This window comes from Tachysurus fulvidraco, chromosome 16, assembly GCF_022655615.1.
Source record: "Tachysurus fulvidraco isolate hzauxx_2018 chromosome 16, HZAU_PFXX_2.0, whole genome shotgun sequence".
Taxonomy (NCBI): Eukaryota; Metazoa; Chordata; class Actinopteri; order Siluriformes; family Bagridae; genus Tachysurus; species Tachysurus fulvidraco.
Genome location: NC_062533.1, coordinates 4154138 through 4171637, shown reverse-complemented (window position 1 = coordinate 4171637; position 17500 = coordinate 4154138). Strand labels below are relative to the sequence as shown.

General features: G+C 45.1%; 1 protein-coding gene across 5 annotated transcripts in view; it reads left to right on the top strand.

The window, feature by feature from the left end:
* lnx1 (ligand of numb-protein X 1) overlaps nucleotides 1-17132 on the top strand; it is a 51796-nt gene extending 34664 nt beyond the window's left edge. For all 5 annotated transcript variants that reach the window (XM_047801809.1, XM_027146155.2, XM_047801810.1 and 2 more), the window contains 8 exons: nucleotides 2165-2320; nucleotides 4866-5074; nucleotides 5376-5798; nucleotides 7875-8009; nucleotides 8848-9025; nucleotides 10627-10873; nucleotides 14604-14762; nucleotides 15611-17132. In XM_047801809.1, coding sequence (XP_047657765.1) covers nucleotides 2165-2320; nucleotides 4866-5074; nucleotides 5376-5798; nucleotides 7875-8009; nucleotides 8848-9025; nucleotides 10627-10873; nucleotides 14604-14762; nucleotides 15611-15746 — 1643 coding nt within the window. In that variant the 3' untranslated portion in view covers nucleotides 15747-17132. The remainder of the gene's footprint in view (nucleotides 1-2164; nucleotides 2321-4865; nucleotides 5075-5375; nucleotides 5799-7874; nucleotides 8010-8847; nucleotides 9026-10626; nucleotides 10874-14603; nucleotides 14763-15610) is intronic.
* Nucleotides 17133-17500: the final 368 nt, after the last annotated feature.

Sequence of the window (17500 nt, the reverse complement as noted above, 5' to 3'; positions counted from 1 at the left end):
TCGGAACCGACAATTTCATACTCGTACTAAAAAAATTTAAAATGTATGTAAATTTGTGAAAGGAACAGAAAAAAAACACCTATGTGGTGAAAACCAGGACTGAACATTTTAAATCATTATGTAAAGATAAAATCTTTTTTTTTCTCACACGAAGCTTTTATTTTCTTTTTTCTCATTTCGGTTTTGGCTCAGTTTAGTGTCTCATGTCTACAAAATAATGTTGCTTGCAACCCAAAATACACAGAATATTTGTGCTTGGAACTCCCTTTGCTGGGTGGTTGTGGGTCCAATCAGTTTCCCTCAGTGTTTGTGCTGCTCTGAGTGCACTTGGAAGTTACCGAGACTGACTCACTGACCGACTGACTGACTGACCGACTGACTCACTGACTGACCGACTGACTCACTGACTGACTGACTCACTGACTGACTGACTGACTGACTCACTCACTGACTGACTGACTCACTCACCGACTGACTCACTCACTCACTGACTCACTCACTGACTCACTCACTGACTGACTGACTGACTGACTCACTCACTGACTGACTCACTGACTGACTGACCTACTGATTGACTGACTCACTCACTGACTGACTGACTGACTGACTGTTTGACTGACTCACTGACTGACTGACTGACTGACTGACTGACTCACTGACTGACTGACTGACTGATTGACTGACTGACTGACTCACTCACTGACTGACTGACTCACTCACTGACTTTCTGACTGACTCACTGACTGACTGACTCACTCACTGACTGACTGACTCACTCACTGACTGACTGACTGACTCACTCACTGACTGACTCACTGACTCACTGACTGACTGAATCACTGACTGACTGACTGACTGACTCACTCACTGACTGACTCACTGACTCACTCACTGACTGACTCACTGACTGACTGACTCACTCACTGACTGACTCACTCACTGACTGACTCACTGACTGACTGAATGACAGACTGACTGACTCACTGACCGACTGACTGACTGACCGACTGACTCACTGACTGACTGACTGACTGACTGACTCACTCACTCACTGACTGACTGACTGACTCACCAACTGACTGACTGACTCACCGACTGACTGACTGACTCACCGACTGACTGACTCACTGACTGACTGAATCACTGACTGACTGACTGACTGACTCACTCACTGACTGACTCACTGACTCACTCACTGACTGACTCACTGACTCACTCACTGACTGACTCACTGACTGACTGACTCACTCACTGACTGACTCACTCACTGACTGACTCACTGACTGACTGAATGACAGACTGACTGACTCACTGACCGACTGACTGACTGACTGACTCACTCACTCACTCACTGACTGACTGACTCACTCACCGACTGACTGACTGACTCACCGACTGACTGACTGACTCACCGACTGACTGACTCACTCACTCACTCGATATCAGATCATTTTAGGACACTAGGGTTCCATCCAAATGCTCTTAAACACTGCGTATGTGAAGGTACCCTTAGAGTCCCAGACTTAGTTCCCAGTGCTTCTCGTGTATCCTCCCAGTTTCCAGTGTAAACATGCATCCTTACTGACTCCCATTATCATCTTTACAAGCATTTTAAAAGCATTTATTTCCTCTGACCCAAAGACAGAGTGAGTATAAAGGTTTAAAAACGAATGTGATGCAGCAAAAACCACTGATTTAAAAAAGAAACCCAGAGATAAAGACGCTCCCTTTGCAATGCGCCGCTGGTTGCTGGGGAGGCTGGGAAACGGTGCTGCAGGATCACGTTGTTGTTTAGAGGGGAAGCAAAACTGTATGGTGGTGCAGTAGGATGAGGTGTCAGCCTTGGGCGGTGTGCTTTTAAAAGCAGCTGCAAACATCAGAGTGTGTGTGTGTGGGGGGGGGGGGGATTTAAGCACTGGGTGCATGTCTTTGAAACGCATCAGCACTACACAGCACATCTGAATCCATTTGGTCTAACAGTTAAAACACTAGAACAACAAAAAACAGCAGGAGGTCAGGCTTGATGATGTGGATCATAAAGAATTATCATTGGCTGACACGAGGCCAACCGAGCAGCTCATTGGCTGCTGTAGAAGAGATCTAGACAAGTCCAGACATGTCCATATTCAGACTCTGACTCTCCTCCTTGTCGTATATCCTACAGTCCGTAACTTCGACCGCTCGTCTGTGAGGAGTCGCTCGTTCCGACGTCTGAACAGAGCCTTCAGCGTGCTCAGGAGGACCAAGAGCGGCACGGCGGTGGTCCACGACAACACCGAGGAAAGCGACAACCTCCGAAATGCCACCGTACCACAAGAGGGTGAGTGTGTTGACGTGTGCATGGGCATGTGTGTCAGGATGCAGAGTGTGTCAGTGGGTGACAGCCTGGGTCGAGGGCCCTGAGTACAGCTACAGCATATGTTCCTTTAATAATGCAGATGGGACTGACAGAAGGCTGAGCAGATACAGGGAGAGAGACAGAAAGAGTCGAAAAGACGAGAAGCAGCAAGAGAGAAGAAGAAACTGGAAGTAAAAATGTGTATTTAGTAAGTGTGTGTGTGTGTGTGTGTGTGTGTGTGTGTGTGTGTGTGTGTGTGTGTGTGTTACGTAAAGCCCCAGGTGGTGTCTGAAGTAATGAGTTTCGCCTTCTCACTCTCTGATGCTGAAGAGAAAACTGACTATGAAAGAAAAAGACGCAGGATAAGACAGCGAGTGGGAAGAAAGGAGACAGACAGAAGGCATTTTACAGGAAAAAATGAAAAGAAAAAAAAAGATTTGGTTGTTGTGAAGGTCTGATTCTGTTATCCTGCTCCTTATCATGTGCTAGATTTATCTGCCTGTCTTTCTGTCTGTGTGTCTGTCTGTGTGTGTCTGTCTGTGTGTCTGTGTGTGTGTTTGTCTGTAAGTCTGTGTCTGTCTGTGTGTGTCTTTCTGTCTGTGTGTGTCTGCCTGTGAGTCTGTGTGTCTGTCTGTGAGTGTGTGTGTGTGTCTGTTTGTGTGAGTCTGTGTGTGTGTGTGTGTGTGTGTGTGTGTGTGTGTGTGTGTGTGTGTGTGTGTGTGTGTGTGTCTGTTTGTGTGAGTCTGTGTGTCTGTGTGTGTGTCTGTCTGTGTGTGTGTCTGTGTGTGTGAGTCTGTGTGTGTGTGTGTGTGTGTGTGTGTCTGTTTGTGTGAGTCTGTGTGTCTGTGTGTGTGTCTGTCTGTGTGTGTGTCTGTATGTGTGTGTCTTTCTGTCTGTGTGTGTCTGCCTGTGAGTCTGTGTGTCTGTCTGTGAGTGTGTGTGTATCTGTTTGTGTGAGTCTGTGTGTCTGTGTGTGTCTGTTTGTGTGAGTCTGTGTGTCTGTGTGTGTCTGTATGTGTGTGTCTTTCTGTCTGTGTGTGTCTGCCTGTGAGTCTGTGTGTCTGTCTGTGAGTGTGTGTGTGTATCTGTTTGTGTGAGTCTGTGTGTCTGTGTGTGTCTGTTTGTGTGAGTCTGTGTGTCTGTGTGTCTGTATGTGTGTGTCTTTCTGTCTGTGTGTGTCTGCCTGTGAGTCTGTGTGTCTGTCTGTGAGTGTGTGTGTGTATCTGTTTGTGTGAGTCTGTGTGTCTGTGTGTGTCTGTTTGTGTGAGTCTGTGTGTCTGTGTGTGTCTGTATGTGTGTGTCTTTCTGTCTGTGTGTGTCTGCCTGTGAGTCTGTGTGTCTGTCTGTGAGTGTGTGTGTGTATCTGTTTGTGTGAGTCTGTGTGTCTGTGTGTGTGTCTGTCTGTGTGTGTGTCTGTATGTGTGTCTGCCTGTGTGTGTGTCTGCCTGTGAGTCTGTGTGTGTGTGTCTGCCTGTGTGTGTGTGTGTCTGTGTGTGTGTCTGCCTGTGAGTCTGTGTGTCTGTGTGTGTGTGTCTGTCTGTCTGTGTGTGTGTCTGTGTGTGTGTCTGTGTGTGTATCTGTGTGTGTGTCTGTGTGTGTGTCTGCCTGCCTGTGTGTCTACTTCGTTTTTGGCTTGAACCCTTATGATGAACTAGAATTAGATGTAAATCTTTGTTTTCCATCATGTGGCATTTACCTGTTCAACTTGTGGGTCGAGCTGCTGGACAGAGACGTGATGGGTTCCTGGTTTCAATTAAAAGCTTGGGTGACAAATGAGAATTGAATTCATTTCCTCATTAAAATGAAACCGTGTGCTTGATCAAGTTTCTCTCTCTCTCTCTCTCTCTCTCTCTCTCTCTCTCTCTCTCTCTCTCTCTCTCTCTCTCTCTCTCTCTCTCTCTCTCTCTCTCTGTCTCTCTCTCTCTCTCTCTCTCTCTCTCTCTCTCTCTCACACACACACACACACACACACTCAATCACTCAAAAACAAGTAGGTCTGTAAAGTAACTCAGCTCGGTCCTGAGGTCCTGTTAGTGGAAATTTTAAAAATAAAAGTCCCTAAATAAATAAATAAATAAATAAATAAATAAATAAATAAATAGTTTACTCAACATGTTAAAATAAACACTCCTGAAATTCAGAATATGTATCCTGAATATGGTCAACTCTCTCCAACTTTCCTGTTATAAGATTAGTATAAATTACATACGAAATCTTTTTCTTATTAAATCTGTCTCTTGAGAAAACAGTCTAAAAATTGGTTTAATAACATTAATGTATTTTGATACTTTAACTAGTTAAGATGTCATTTTTCGGTGAAGAACAGAACATTGCTTTGTTTTATTCTTCGTCGGTGTATTATAGATTATTTTGGGCAATAAAATGACACCTAAAAATTTCACCCCATTTAACTGTGAATGCTCAAACAGCATATCGTGTAAAAGCCGCTTCTCCGTATTAGTGTAAAGAGCATCATTAAAGACTGCACAGTTCTAACAACACATTTTCTGTCTATTCCTTCTCGTAGTTTTCGCTCTGCCTCAGCTCCATCATCTCATTCCTGACGGCGAGGTCACCACGGTGAAGATCACGCGCTCTGACCCCTGTGAGCCGCTGGCCATCACCATCGTGGGGGGAAATGAGACGCCTCTTGTGCGCATCCTTATCCAGGACATCTACAGAGAAGGAGTGATTGCTCGCGATGGAAGACTTCTGCCTGGAGACATGATCCTCAAGGTGTGTGAGGGAGAGTGAGAGAGAACGTAAAAGAGCTGACGAGGTGGGGAGGAGGTCTAAAATTACATCATTGTACAGTAGGTGTGAATACGAGGTTGGCACGGGGACGTGTCGATGCCGTCATGTGCCTCGCCATCTGTTTGGCAAAGGCATATGGCCCAAGATAAAAACGCTCTCAGTTAGTGTTTACATCTTTTCCTCAGTATTGACTTTATTCGATACTTAGCGAAGGAATATTCCGTACGACGTCCGTGTCTATGTCCTTCTGTCTCTCTATGTATTAATTCTCCTCCTCCGACAGGTGAACGGTATCGACATCACCAACGTACCGCACTGCTACGCCCTTGCGGCTCTGAAGCGTCCCTGCATGCTGCTCAGGCTGACTGTGCTACGTGAACAGCGCCATCGTTACCGCGCTCATCACCACCACCACCACCATCACCACCATCAGGTGCCTCAACCAGGCGAGCTGCTGTATCCGGGCTCCGGTGGCAACGTGAGGGACGACAGTCTGCACGTGGTACTGCTGAAAGGATCGCCTGACGAGCAGCTGGGTATCAAGCTTGTGCGCCGACCCGACGAGCACGGCGTCTTCATCTTCCACCTGCTAGAAGGAGGTCTGGCCGCGCGGGACGGGCGTCTGCGTATCGACGACCGCGTGCTTGCGATCAATGGACACGACTTGCGTTACGGTGCTCCTGAGCATGCTGCACTGCTCATACAGGTGTGTGGGACACAGAGCAGACACACTACACACCACACACTACACACTACATAAAGGAAATCCAATCTTTTATTTTCTTCTTTCTTGATGATTCTCCAAACCACATTGGTTTCTTTGGGATTTGGTTCTTTCACTGATAATCTGGGTCTGATTGCAGCTCCTCCAGGGAGAAGTGTGTGTGTGTGTGTGTGTGTGTGTGTGTGTGTGTGTGTGTGTGTGTGTGTGTGTGTGTGTGTGTGTGAGTCAGGAATCATTTACACAAGCAAGATTTAGAAATTGTGTGTGTTTTTGGATATGCTTCCTAATATGAACTTGTGGACATTCAGAGCTTCAAGAATTTGCAGTGTTTCATTAGTGATTCTGTTTCTATTTAACCTACAAGAAGAAATAGATTCATAGAAAGTCCCCAAGTGCTTTGAAGTCGTTATCTACAACCACTTAAATTCTGTGTAAGTTTATCCAGCAGAGGGGAAAAACACACCGAAAGCCAACAGAGTCCTGTGACTCATTTTATTTCAGGCTTACGGCAGAAAATTCATTTCTTTATACTGATTGTAAATGTCCCACACGTCAGTGTCCTTTCTTTTGGCAAAACAGAACTGCAGTATTCTGGGGGAGAGAAAAAAAAAACGGTTTGTTTTACCCAACCCCATTAAGGACCTTCACTTCGGTGGAAACCAAACCAAATAAAAAAATAACGGATGTGTCGAGGCGAGTCTCCTAGTGTCGATCTGAGGATGTTCGTTTAATCGTTCGATCGCATTTCACCCTTTTACTCCAACCTCGTTTTGTCGTCATCAAATCGGACTATACATTATACAGAACTAAATAATGCTGATGCAACACACAAGCTGTGTCCCAAATCACATACTACACACTTACGCTATGCACACTATTGCCCCTTTGCCACCGAGGCAGTTTGAGTGCAGGTTCGGAGCCTAATTTAGAACCAGTTCTTTCTGTTTCGACCGCCAAAGCACCGGCTCTGAACCAAGAAAAGTGGTTCTTATGTAGCACCAAAACGTCGCTGGTCTAGACTTAAGAACCGCTTGCTTCAGGGGCTGTGTGCGGGGCTGGGGGCGGGGCTACTGTTAGAGCATTTGATAACGTACCTTAAGTATACTAATGTTTAATACACTTTTACTTTACCGCGATATGATACATTAACACAGAAAAAGTTAGCCTTAGCATATAGCTACCTACTATCATGTGTGCTGATAATGATAAAATAACATTATGTACTTTATCGATTACAACCTCCGTTTATACAGATTACACGGAGCCGCACGTACACGTTTTATTCGCCGCGTTTGGATGCTAATGTAGGTTCACAAAGCCATGAGCATTAACGGTAAAGCAACATCCGCCATTGTTATTGTGTTTGTGTTTGCTGGGACACGTGACACGTATACAGTGACGTCACACTCGGCGCTGTGATGCTCTCTAGCCGGTGGAAAGACAAACCGGTTCTTAGAAGGTTCGCCAGTGGAACCAACTTTGAACCAGAACTAGCGCTAGCTCTGAACCAGCACCCGGTTCTTTTTGGTGGAAAAGGGGTATATGTGTATTCTAGTGTCAAGGGTATGAACGTAGAGTGAAATTTCAGTGTTGAAAAAGACGTTTGTTGGACGTCTCGTCCACCGAAGGTCGCAGGACAGCATTAAATGTTTTCTCATCCAGTGTCAGGACCAGGTAGCTCCGCCCACTTCCACTACGTAAGCAAATCCATGAGAATTGAGTGCATGAAGCGTCCAACGTTCCACACTTTGTTTATTCTGGTGAATAACTGCATCTTTCGTGTACTTGAAATGGATTTCTTCTACTTCTTCATCTTCTTCTTCTTCTTGGAGTTTGCAGTGTGACTCACACTATTTACACTACACAGCGGAGTAAAATAGTGTGTACGTGTGCGATTTGTGACGCAGCTACAAGTCATACAGTGCCCTGAAACTTTCCTCAACTTTTCTTCTGAGGCTTTCAAACGCACTGCTGAGTAAAAACCGAAGAGAACGTTGGTTGAGGTCGTGAGCTGCACCGTGAACAAGTCAGTAATGATGTCTTGTTCCGTGTTCGTAGGCCAGTGTGGAGCGAGTTCACTTCATCGTCTCGAGGCAGACTCACGTTCCTGCCCCGGATATATTACAGGAGGCACCGTGGAACATGGAGGGACCGCCGCCATACTCCGCTGTGGATGTGGAGCAGTCGTTGGTGGTGAGATGTCTTACACATACACACACACACACACACACACACACACACACACACACACACCTACACAGACAGAGTGCATCGTCTTGCCTGCCGCTTCACTTCTCACACACACACAGCTTCATGACTGACGTGTCTGTAAAGCCAGGAGACGCTACAGCAGAGCGGGTTTTCTGCTCTAATTGGGACGTCCTACCGGTTGTTATCTGTGGAAACGTGTCTCCTCTCATCATCCGAATAAAACTCAAACTCACAGTACATACTCTGGTGTGATTCTGTCACTCTCACACCGTGCGTGCTCTCGCATTCCTCTCACCTCTCTTTAACACCTCCCGTCCTGTCGGAGCTTTCCTTCTGTTTCGCTCGGCTTCGGCTGCAGACGAACGGCCGCCGTGACTCGACTTTCTTTCAGACTAAACGACGGTGACGTTTTATTAAATGTCTTTATTAAGTTAGCACTTAGTTGCCGCATTTGTTTCTTTTGGATGTGCTCCAGGGCTGTGCTTTGGCAGCGGTCACGAATATCACAGGCCTCGGGAGACATCATAACTAGCTTAAACACACACACACACACACACACACACACACACACATACACATTATATATATATATATATATATATATATATATATATATATATATATATATATATATATATATATATATATATCCTTGGTGTTATACTATACATTATAAGTCATAAGGTGTCTTAGAAGTTGTATAGATTAGTCATATTCATGCCATACAGTATATCTTGGTCACACACACACACACACACACACACACACAAACACACACACGGGACTCAGACATGATTCTGTGGTTTCCTTCTTTTCCTAGGATTCGTGCCAAAAGCCAGGGTGTTATGAGAAGACGGTGACTCTGGTTAAAGAGACGAACGAGTCTCTGGGCATGACTGTAGCAGGAGGAATGAACAGCCGAGGCTGGGACCTGCCCGTCTACATCACCAACATCGACCCCAACGGCGTGGTGTCTCGTGAAGGCTCCATCTGCAAAGGTGTGTGTCTATATTGGTGACAATTCTCACACAACGCTAAGCACTCAAACGTTGCAGGTGGCCAAATGAACAGTACTGTATTGTTGTGATCACAGGTTTTACTGTGAAAAGCTTTCTTTTCTCACCATTTTTGTAGCTGCCACTTATGGGCCCTTAAACAAGGGCCTTAACCCTCTCTCTGCTCCAGGGACTCTGTCACGGATCATCGCCGACTCTGTGCTCCGAACCCTGTACTTCCTAATCTGGGATATGTCAAGAAAAGTATTTCACAGTGCAGTAATGTCCACACAGTCATATGGGGGGCACGGTGGCTTAGTGGTTAGCACGTTCGCCTCACACCTCCAGGGTCGGGGGGTCGATTCCCGCCTCCACCTTGTGTGTGTGGAGTTTGCATGTTCTCCCCGTGCCTCGGGGGTTTCCTCCGGGTACTCCGGTTTCCTCCCCCGGTCCAAAGACATGCATGGTAGGTTGATTGGCATCTCTGGAAAATTGTCCGTAGTGTGTGAGTGTGTGAGTGAATGAGAGTGTGTGTGTGTGTGCCCTGTGATGGGTTAGCACTCCGTCCAGGGTGTATCCTGCCTCGATGCCCGATGACGCCTGAGATAGGCACAGGCTCCCCGTGACCCGAGGTAGTTCGGATAAGCGGTAGAAAACGAATGAACACCGTCATCATCTGAACCAGAGAACACACAAGATGGAGAAAACAACAATAACCCATGATAACGATAAGCACTTCCACGTCAGCGCTTTCACACCACGAGTAAAGCGATAATAACATCAGGATATGAAAAATTCCCTCATCAGATTACTAACTGATCCGTACTGTAACTGACGGTGTGTCTGGTGGAATAAAACCGGTTGATGTTCTCTTCCAAACCCAACGTTCCCTGATCATCAGCGACAGCACGTGCAGATGTAGAGGAGCGAAGACTAGTCTTCTTTTAGTATGAGCTTAAGTAAATTTGTGAAATGCTGACTCAGCCTTATACACACAGATCAGTGGACTCTCTTTATTGAGTGTGTCTGTGTTCTAACAAAACCACCCACCTGTCACCAAGGTGACCTGCTGATAATAACACACACACACACACACACACACACACACACACTTTTGAGCACACATAAGCTTAGTAACAAAGCCACACCTGCTATGCATATGCATTAGGATCATCAGATCTGCAGATTTAAGCAGAATAATGCATGCACACACACACACACACACACACACACACACACAGACACACACACACACAGACACACACACACACACCTTTCTGTGTCACATCAAGCAGAATACAAACCATGAATATATGATCATACAACAAAACAGGTGTGTTTTTACAGCCTAGAAAGGGTGTAAATGTCTTCTAGGTTTGAATGAAAAGAGGTGTGTGTGTGTGTGTGTGTGTGTGTGTGTGTGTGTGTGTGTGTGTGTGTGTTGTGCTTTAATTCAGATTGAGCCTTTTATCTTCTCACCTCACTATGCCATATGGCAGATGTGCAGCCTGCTTCTGGTATAAACATCACTTCGGCTCGTCTGCGTCTTACCCTCGACACCTTGAGCGGTGCATTAACACTTTAACTCTTGCTTTGTTTGCCAGGTGACATCCTGCTGAACGTGAACGGTGTGGACCTGACCGGTGTGACTCGAGGCGAGGCGGTGGCTAACCTAAAGAACACCACGTCCCCGGTGGTGCTGCGTGTGCTGGAGATGACACCTCCTGACACGAGCTCTGTGGACTGCATGCCCCCTGCCGTGTCCTCGCCATCCTCGCCTGGAGACGTCAAAATGCCCCCTCCCAACGAGGATTACTCCCCCATCTGGGTGTCCTGGCTCCAACTGCCCAGGTACCGTAAGACAGAATAGTGCAAATGTAGATCCCCAGCCATTAAACCCTTTTGTGAGTGTGTGTGTGTGTGTGTGTGTGTGTGTGTGTGTGTGTGTGTGTGTGTGTTATTCAGTCCACAGCCCTGGTGAAGTCTCTATTACCGGCTATAACGCAAATCACCAGTGTTCCCACTAATCACTTCTAACAGCAGCTAATGGACTAATGGACCAATTATAGCAGAACAGGGGATGTGCAGAGGAGTTTATACTTCCTGGTTAAAGTTCAAGATACAATTAGAAGTAGAGGAGAGAGAGAGAGAGAGAGAGAGAGAGAGAGAGAGAGAGGATCTGTGATGTGACGAAGTGAAGTGACATACGGCTAAGTTCGGTGACCCATACTCAGAATTCGTTCTCTGCATTTGACCCATCCAGAGTGCACACACACAGCAGCGAACACACACACACACACACACACACACACACAGTGAACACACACCCGGAGCAGTGGGCAGCCATTTATGCTGCGGCGCCCGGGGAGCAGTTGGGGGGTTCGGTGCCTTGCTCAAGGGCACCTCAGTCGTGGCCGGCCCGAGACTCGAACCCACAACCTTTGGGTTACGAATCAGACTCTCTAACCATTAGGCCATGACTGCCCTGTGTCACGATTCCTGTGAATGTGAACAGAACTCGTACTCGGGTCTGCACTCGCTCAGGAAGTAAGAGACCTCTGTGTGTATTTTAGCTAATGGCAAAATCTAAAAGTGTAGAATGAGAGGCAGGGGAATGTTGTGGGACACAGAAGAGACAGGTGTGGAGACGTACTGCACGTAATAGCCCCACAATAATAACAATAACTAGAATGTACATTTCCTGAAGAAAATGTGAATGGTGCTTGCACGTGGCAAGTTCCCCTCATCGGGCTGAGTGTTTTGATATATGACATGTCCATGTTGTGCTAACTTTTTGATTTTGCTTATTTTGGGGGCGGGGCTATGTGTGACGTCACGTGAATACCCGGTGGGGTGCCAATACTTTTGGACAAAAGTTGCTACTGAAATAAAAACTTGGTCCGGAGTAAGGTCCTAAAGGAGCTGGTCGAGTTCGTGTGTAAATCGCTCGAAAACTTGCCGAGTTATAAACCTCCAAAATTTATAAAGGAAGTCTATTTGGGTAAAAAAGCCATTTTTGAGCTTCCCTACCGGGAATTCTGGAATTCTGATCGCTTCTAAAAGTCATAGCACACCTCTCCTCAATGAGCCGGTCGATTTGACACCTCAGTCATGGGTCTAGGACAAAAGCCGCCGGACGAAGCAAGAATGTTGCTTTGCAAGGACCAATAATTACACAAGTGGACATGATTGTGCTCTCTGTACGTGTCTGTAGTGACGTAGACAAGGACGAAGACACATGCGATGCCGAAACCACCTGAATGTAACTAGAAACTATAAAAATCATTTTCCCTGCTATGCGGATGACACCCAGCTCTACCTGTCTGCCAAACCCACCGGTTCTTTTCCTTCACCATCTCTGTCAAGCTGTTTAGCTGAAATTAAAGACTGGCTCTCAGCGAACTCTCCGAAGGTAAATGGCAATAAAACCCAGGCTCTGCTTGTTGGCATTAGATCTGTTGTGTCTAAAGCAAACTGTTTATCTTTACATATCGACAATACCGCAATCTGTCCTTCCTCTCGGTTAAAAGTTTGGATGTCATCTTGGATAGCACACTATCTTTTAAAGCTCAGATTAATAATATAACACGGATTGCATACTTCCATTTGCGCAACATTAACCGTCTCCGTCCCTTTCTCCCTCACTCTTACTCTCTCACTCATCTTCTACCGCTTATCCGAACTTCTCGGGTCACGGGGAGCCTGTGCCTATCTCAGGCGTCATCGGGCATCGAGGCAGGATACACCCTGGACGGAATGCCAACCCATCACAGGGCACACACACACACTCTCATTCAATCACACACTACGGACAATTTTCCAGAGATGCCAGTCAACATACCATGCATGTCTTTGGACCGGGGGAGGAAACAAGGCGGAGGCGGGACTCGAACCCCGACCCTGGAGGCGTCAGGCGAACGTGCTAACCACTAAGCCACCATGCCCTCCCCTCCGTCCCTTTCTTCCTAGACTACTACAATGCTCTTCTTACACGTATTCCCTCCAAATTGCTGTATAAGCTTCAACTGGTTCAGAATTCTGCAGCTCGTGTTCTCTCTAGAACACTTTAGATCCTGCTACTCACTTATAAGGCACTTCATAACCTTGCACCACGATACCTTACTCAGCTTCTCCAGGTTTACACTCCTTCACCTGCACTCAGATCTTCATCTTCAATTTCTCTTGTGGTACCTCGGATTCGACTTACCACTATCTACGGGTGCCAGATCTTTTAGTTATGTTGCCACCCCACCCCACCCGCCCCGCCTCGCCTCGCCTCGCCTATGGAATTCTCTTCCCCTCGATGTTGGCCAATAGCGAGTGCTTATTGACTTTTAAAACGCATCTTAAGACTTATCTTTTTATGCAGGCTTTCTTATAACATGTTTTATTGAGACTTATATGCACTTTATATGTATACGCTGTTTGTTTGTGTGTTTTGTCTTATACAGTGATCTGTATACTGCTTGTAAGGTGACCTCGGGGGTTCTGAAAGGCGGCATGAAATAAAATAATAATAATAATTCTTCTTCTTCTTCTTCTTCTTCTTCTTCTTCTTATTATTATTATTATTATTATTATTATAAACGGTTACAAATCACAACATATTCCAATCTGGGCAAATAAAAGACTTCACCATGCTTCACACCACCAGCCTCCTTCACACCATCCCTTCACTGATTCTTTTTCCTTTTACAGCTTATAACTCTTGTGTTTTGTTTTTCGCTGTTGAAAAAGCTCGATTCTGATTGGTCAGAAGGTATCGATGACTTTTCTAAACCAGCACAGCTCGGACTCTGAATGCAGTATTTTAGATTCTATTGGAATCTTTTATTTAGATTTTTTTGTTTTTCTGGATTTGACCTTGTTCTTAAACACACACACACACACACACACACACACACACACACACACACACACACACACACACACACACACACACACGATTACATTCAAGCTTTCCTTTTCTCTCTTCTCTCCTCCTCTTATCTCTGTCCTCCATCTGCTTTGCATCTCCCTCTGTAGAGAGGATAAAACTGTCATGAATAATGGTTTGCCCTGAGAGAAAAAGTTTCAGTTTGCGGCGTCTAAAATAAAATGAAGAATACTGTGAGAGTTTCGCTTTCCGCTCGGACTGTTCGGAAGAGTTGTAAAGAGTCTCCGAGGTGGACTGATTTCAATAGTATATTTTTTGGAGATTGGAAATGATTTATAATGAAGGTATTTAAGATTCAGGGAGAAACGTTCCTTCTGCAGTGAGACAGAGAGACAGAGTTTACACGCTGAGTAGAAAATATAGAAGAGAAAATATGGATGAAATAACATCGTTATAATCGTTTATAAAGCAAATAAACCTTGAAGTGTGTGTGTGTGTGTGTGTGTGTGTGTGTGTGTGTGTGTGTGTGTGTGTGTGTGTGTGTGTGTGTGTGTGTGTTTTTTTGCACGTAAGAGCAGCCGTGTGTCAGCTTCAGTGCTACAGCTTCTGTGGTTCGGGTCTTTAGCAGCAGGGACACTGTGATTGAGTTGATTCGTGCTGATGGTGTGATTCGGTGTGATAAAGTGAACTGTTTGTCTCCCGCAGGCACCTGTACAGCTGTAAGGACATCGTGTTGCGTAGGAGCACGTCGGGGAGTTTGGGCTTCAGTATCGTAGGAGGTCAAGAGGAGCTCAACTGCAATCAGTCCTTCTTCATCCGCTCCATCGTGGAGGGAACGCCGGCGTACAACGACGGCAGGATACGGTGCGCAAAATTCCATATAGCTTGAAAATGATTCTTGATACACATGATGATATGATATATGACATCATGTCATCTTGATACACATGATATGATATGACATGTCATCTTGATACACATGATATAATATATGACATGTCATCTTGATACACATGATGACATGATGTATGACATCATGTCATCTTGATACACATGATATGATATATGACATGTCATCTTGATACACATGATGACATGATATACTGTATGACATCATGTCATCTTGATACACATGATATATGACATGTCATCTTGATACACATGATGACATATATGACATCATGTTATCTTGATACACATGATGACATATGACATGACATCATGTCATCTTGATACACATGATGACATGATGTATGACATCATGTCATCTTGATACACATATGATATATGACATGTCATCTTGATACACATGATGACATGATATACTGTATGACATCATGTCATCTTGATACACATGATATGATATATGACATGTCATCTTGATACACATGATATATGACATCATGTCATCTTGATACACATGATATATGACATCATGTTATCTTGATACACATGATGACATCATGTTATCTTGATACACATGATGACATCATGTTATCTTGATACACATGATGACATCATGTCATCTTGATACACATGATGACATGATATATGACTTCATGTCATCTTGATACACATGATGACATGATATATGACCAAGATTTCTTTTGTCATTATAAACTTGTTACAAACAAACAAAAAAAAGCCTAGATCTTTAGGGTCTATGGGAAGGTGAGAGTTAACGAACCATCTCTTTCACTCTTTGTATCTAGGTGTGGAGACATCCTGCTGGAGGTGAATGCGAAGAGCACATGGGGAATGACTCACACTGCTCTAGTGCGCCTGCTGAAGGAACTCAGGGGCCGTATAACTCTCACCATCGTCTCCTGGCCCGGCAGCCTGCTATAGACACATGTTGCTCAGAGGGAGGGACTTATTATTACAATGACCCTATGTCTGAGCTTGGAGCGTCACACAGACCCCGCCCACAATGAACGGGCTTTTGGACATGGACTTCCATGGTAGGCAAGTCGTATGAAATGGACCGGCGCCGTAGAACATGAGGCAAGGTGCTTTGGCTTCATCCAGGAATGTGGGACTGACATGGACCTCAGATGCTGAAGTCGGGACGTACAGACTCTCTTCACACGAGGACTAACCAGAGGTGTTGGCCATTGGAACGAGATCCTCCAGTTTGAAGGTGGTTCAGGTTTAACGCCCCATCTAATAGTCCTATTGCCATCATTTCACTGGCTGCCTGTGCACTCGATCGCTCGCACCTTCCCTGATATCATCATTAAGGCAAAGGAAACAGACTCGCTGTTTCTGAGGCCGCACATACACGAGGCGCTGTCGAGAAAAAAAACGAAAGCACCTAGACGAGCCACGGTCATCACCATGGTGATGAGGATACGAGTGTGTGATAAAAGTGTATATAAATACTACTCTATGGGCAATGTGCAAATATATTTCTTAAGTGTGTAGCAGATTTGTGGTGCAAGAGAAAGGACTTCTGGGATACATGGCAGTTTGAGTTTGGGGTTGCCAGCGCTGTTAGTTTCTATGTAAGAACACGCTTATAAGTGGACGCACATTTCTTTTCTGTTAATGCGTGTGTCCTTTTTGGGTCCTGGGGGGTGGGGGGGACCAATTCAAGTGTACTATGGCGACTGTTTCTTTCACTCGTTTGTTTACTTCTCCCTGTTCCTTGGCCTTTTTGGATATCGACATCGCGCTGTTTGCTCCGACGGTTGTTTGCTCTGCATTTTCTCCATCCAGTGAAGAAAGAAGGGTTTATTTTGTCTTTGTCTGTATGTTTGGTATGTTCCAGATGCCGTCGCTGTTCTATCTTTGATGAGTATTATAAAAAAAATAATTATAAATAAATAAATAAATAAATAAATAAAAGAATGACATTGACAGAAGAATATATGTTCGTAACGCTCTTTGAAAAGCATTTTATATATGTGTGTGTGTGTGTATTTTATATATATATTATATACACATATGAAAATATAATTATAATTTTATATATATATATATATATACACACACACACACACACTCCTGCTTCTAGTAAATGAGAACTTGGCAGCCTTGCTGATTTTGTGTTTTCAGAGATATGAGACAGAAAAGATGACACGCACATCCACAGAGATAATCTTTCATGTCTACAGGTCATGGTGGAAAGCCGTGCTCTTTCTGTCTCATGTCTCATGCTATGGCTCGTGCAGCTTTCTGTATCCGATGATACTTTTGGTTAAATGAAATAAATAAAATTATTCTCTAAGGAAACTTGTGTCACAGTCATGAGTTAGTGTGTGTGAGTGAGTGAGCGAGTGTGGGCAAGTGAGTGAGCATGCGAGCGAGTGAATGAGTGTGAGTGTGTGTGAATGCGAGTGTGAGTGAGTTAGTGTGTGTGCACGAGTGAGTGAGAGTGTGAGAGTGCGTGTGTGAGTGAGTGAGAGTGTGTCAAAGTGAGTGTAAGTGTGGGAGTGTGAATGTGAATGAGTGAGAGTGTGTGTGAGTAAGTGAGTGTGTGTGAGTGAGACAGTGAGAGAGAGAGTGTGTGTGTGAGTGAGTGAGTGTGTGTGTGTGTGTGGGTGAGACAGTGAGAGAGAGTGTGTGTGTGTGTGTGTGTGTGAGAGAGTGAGACAGTGTGT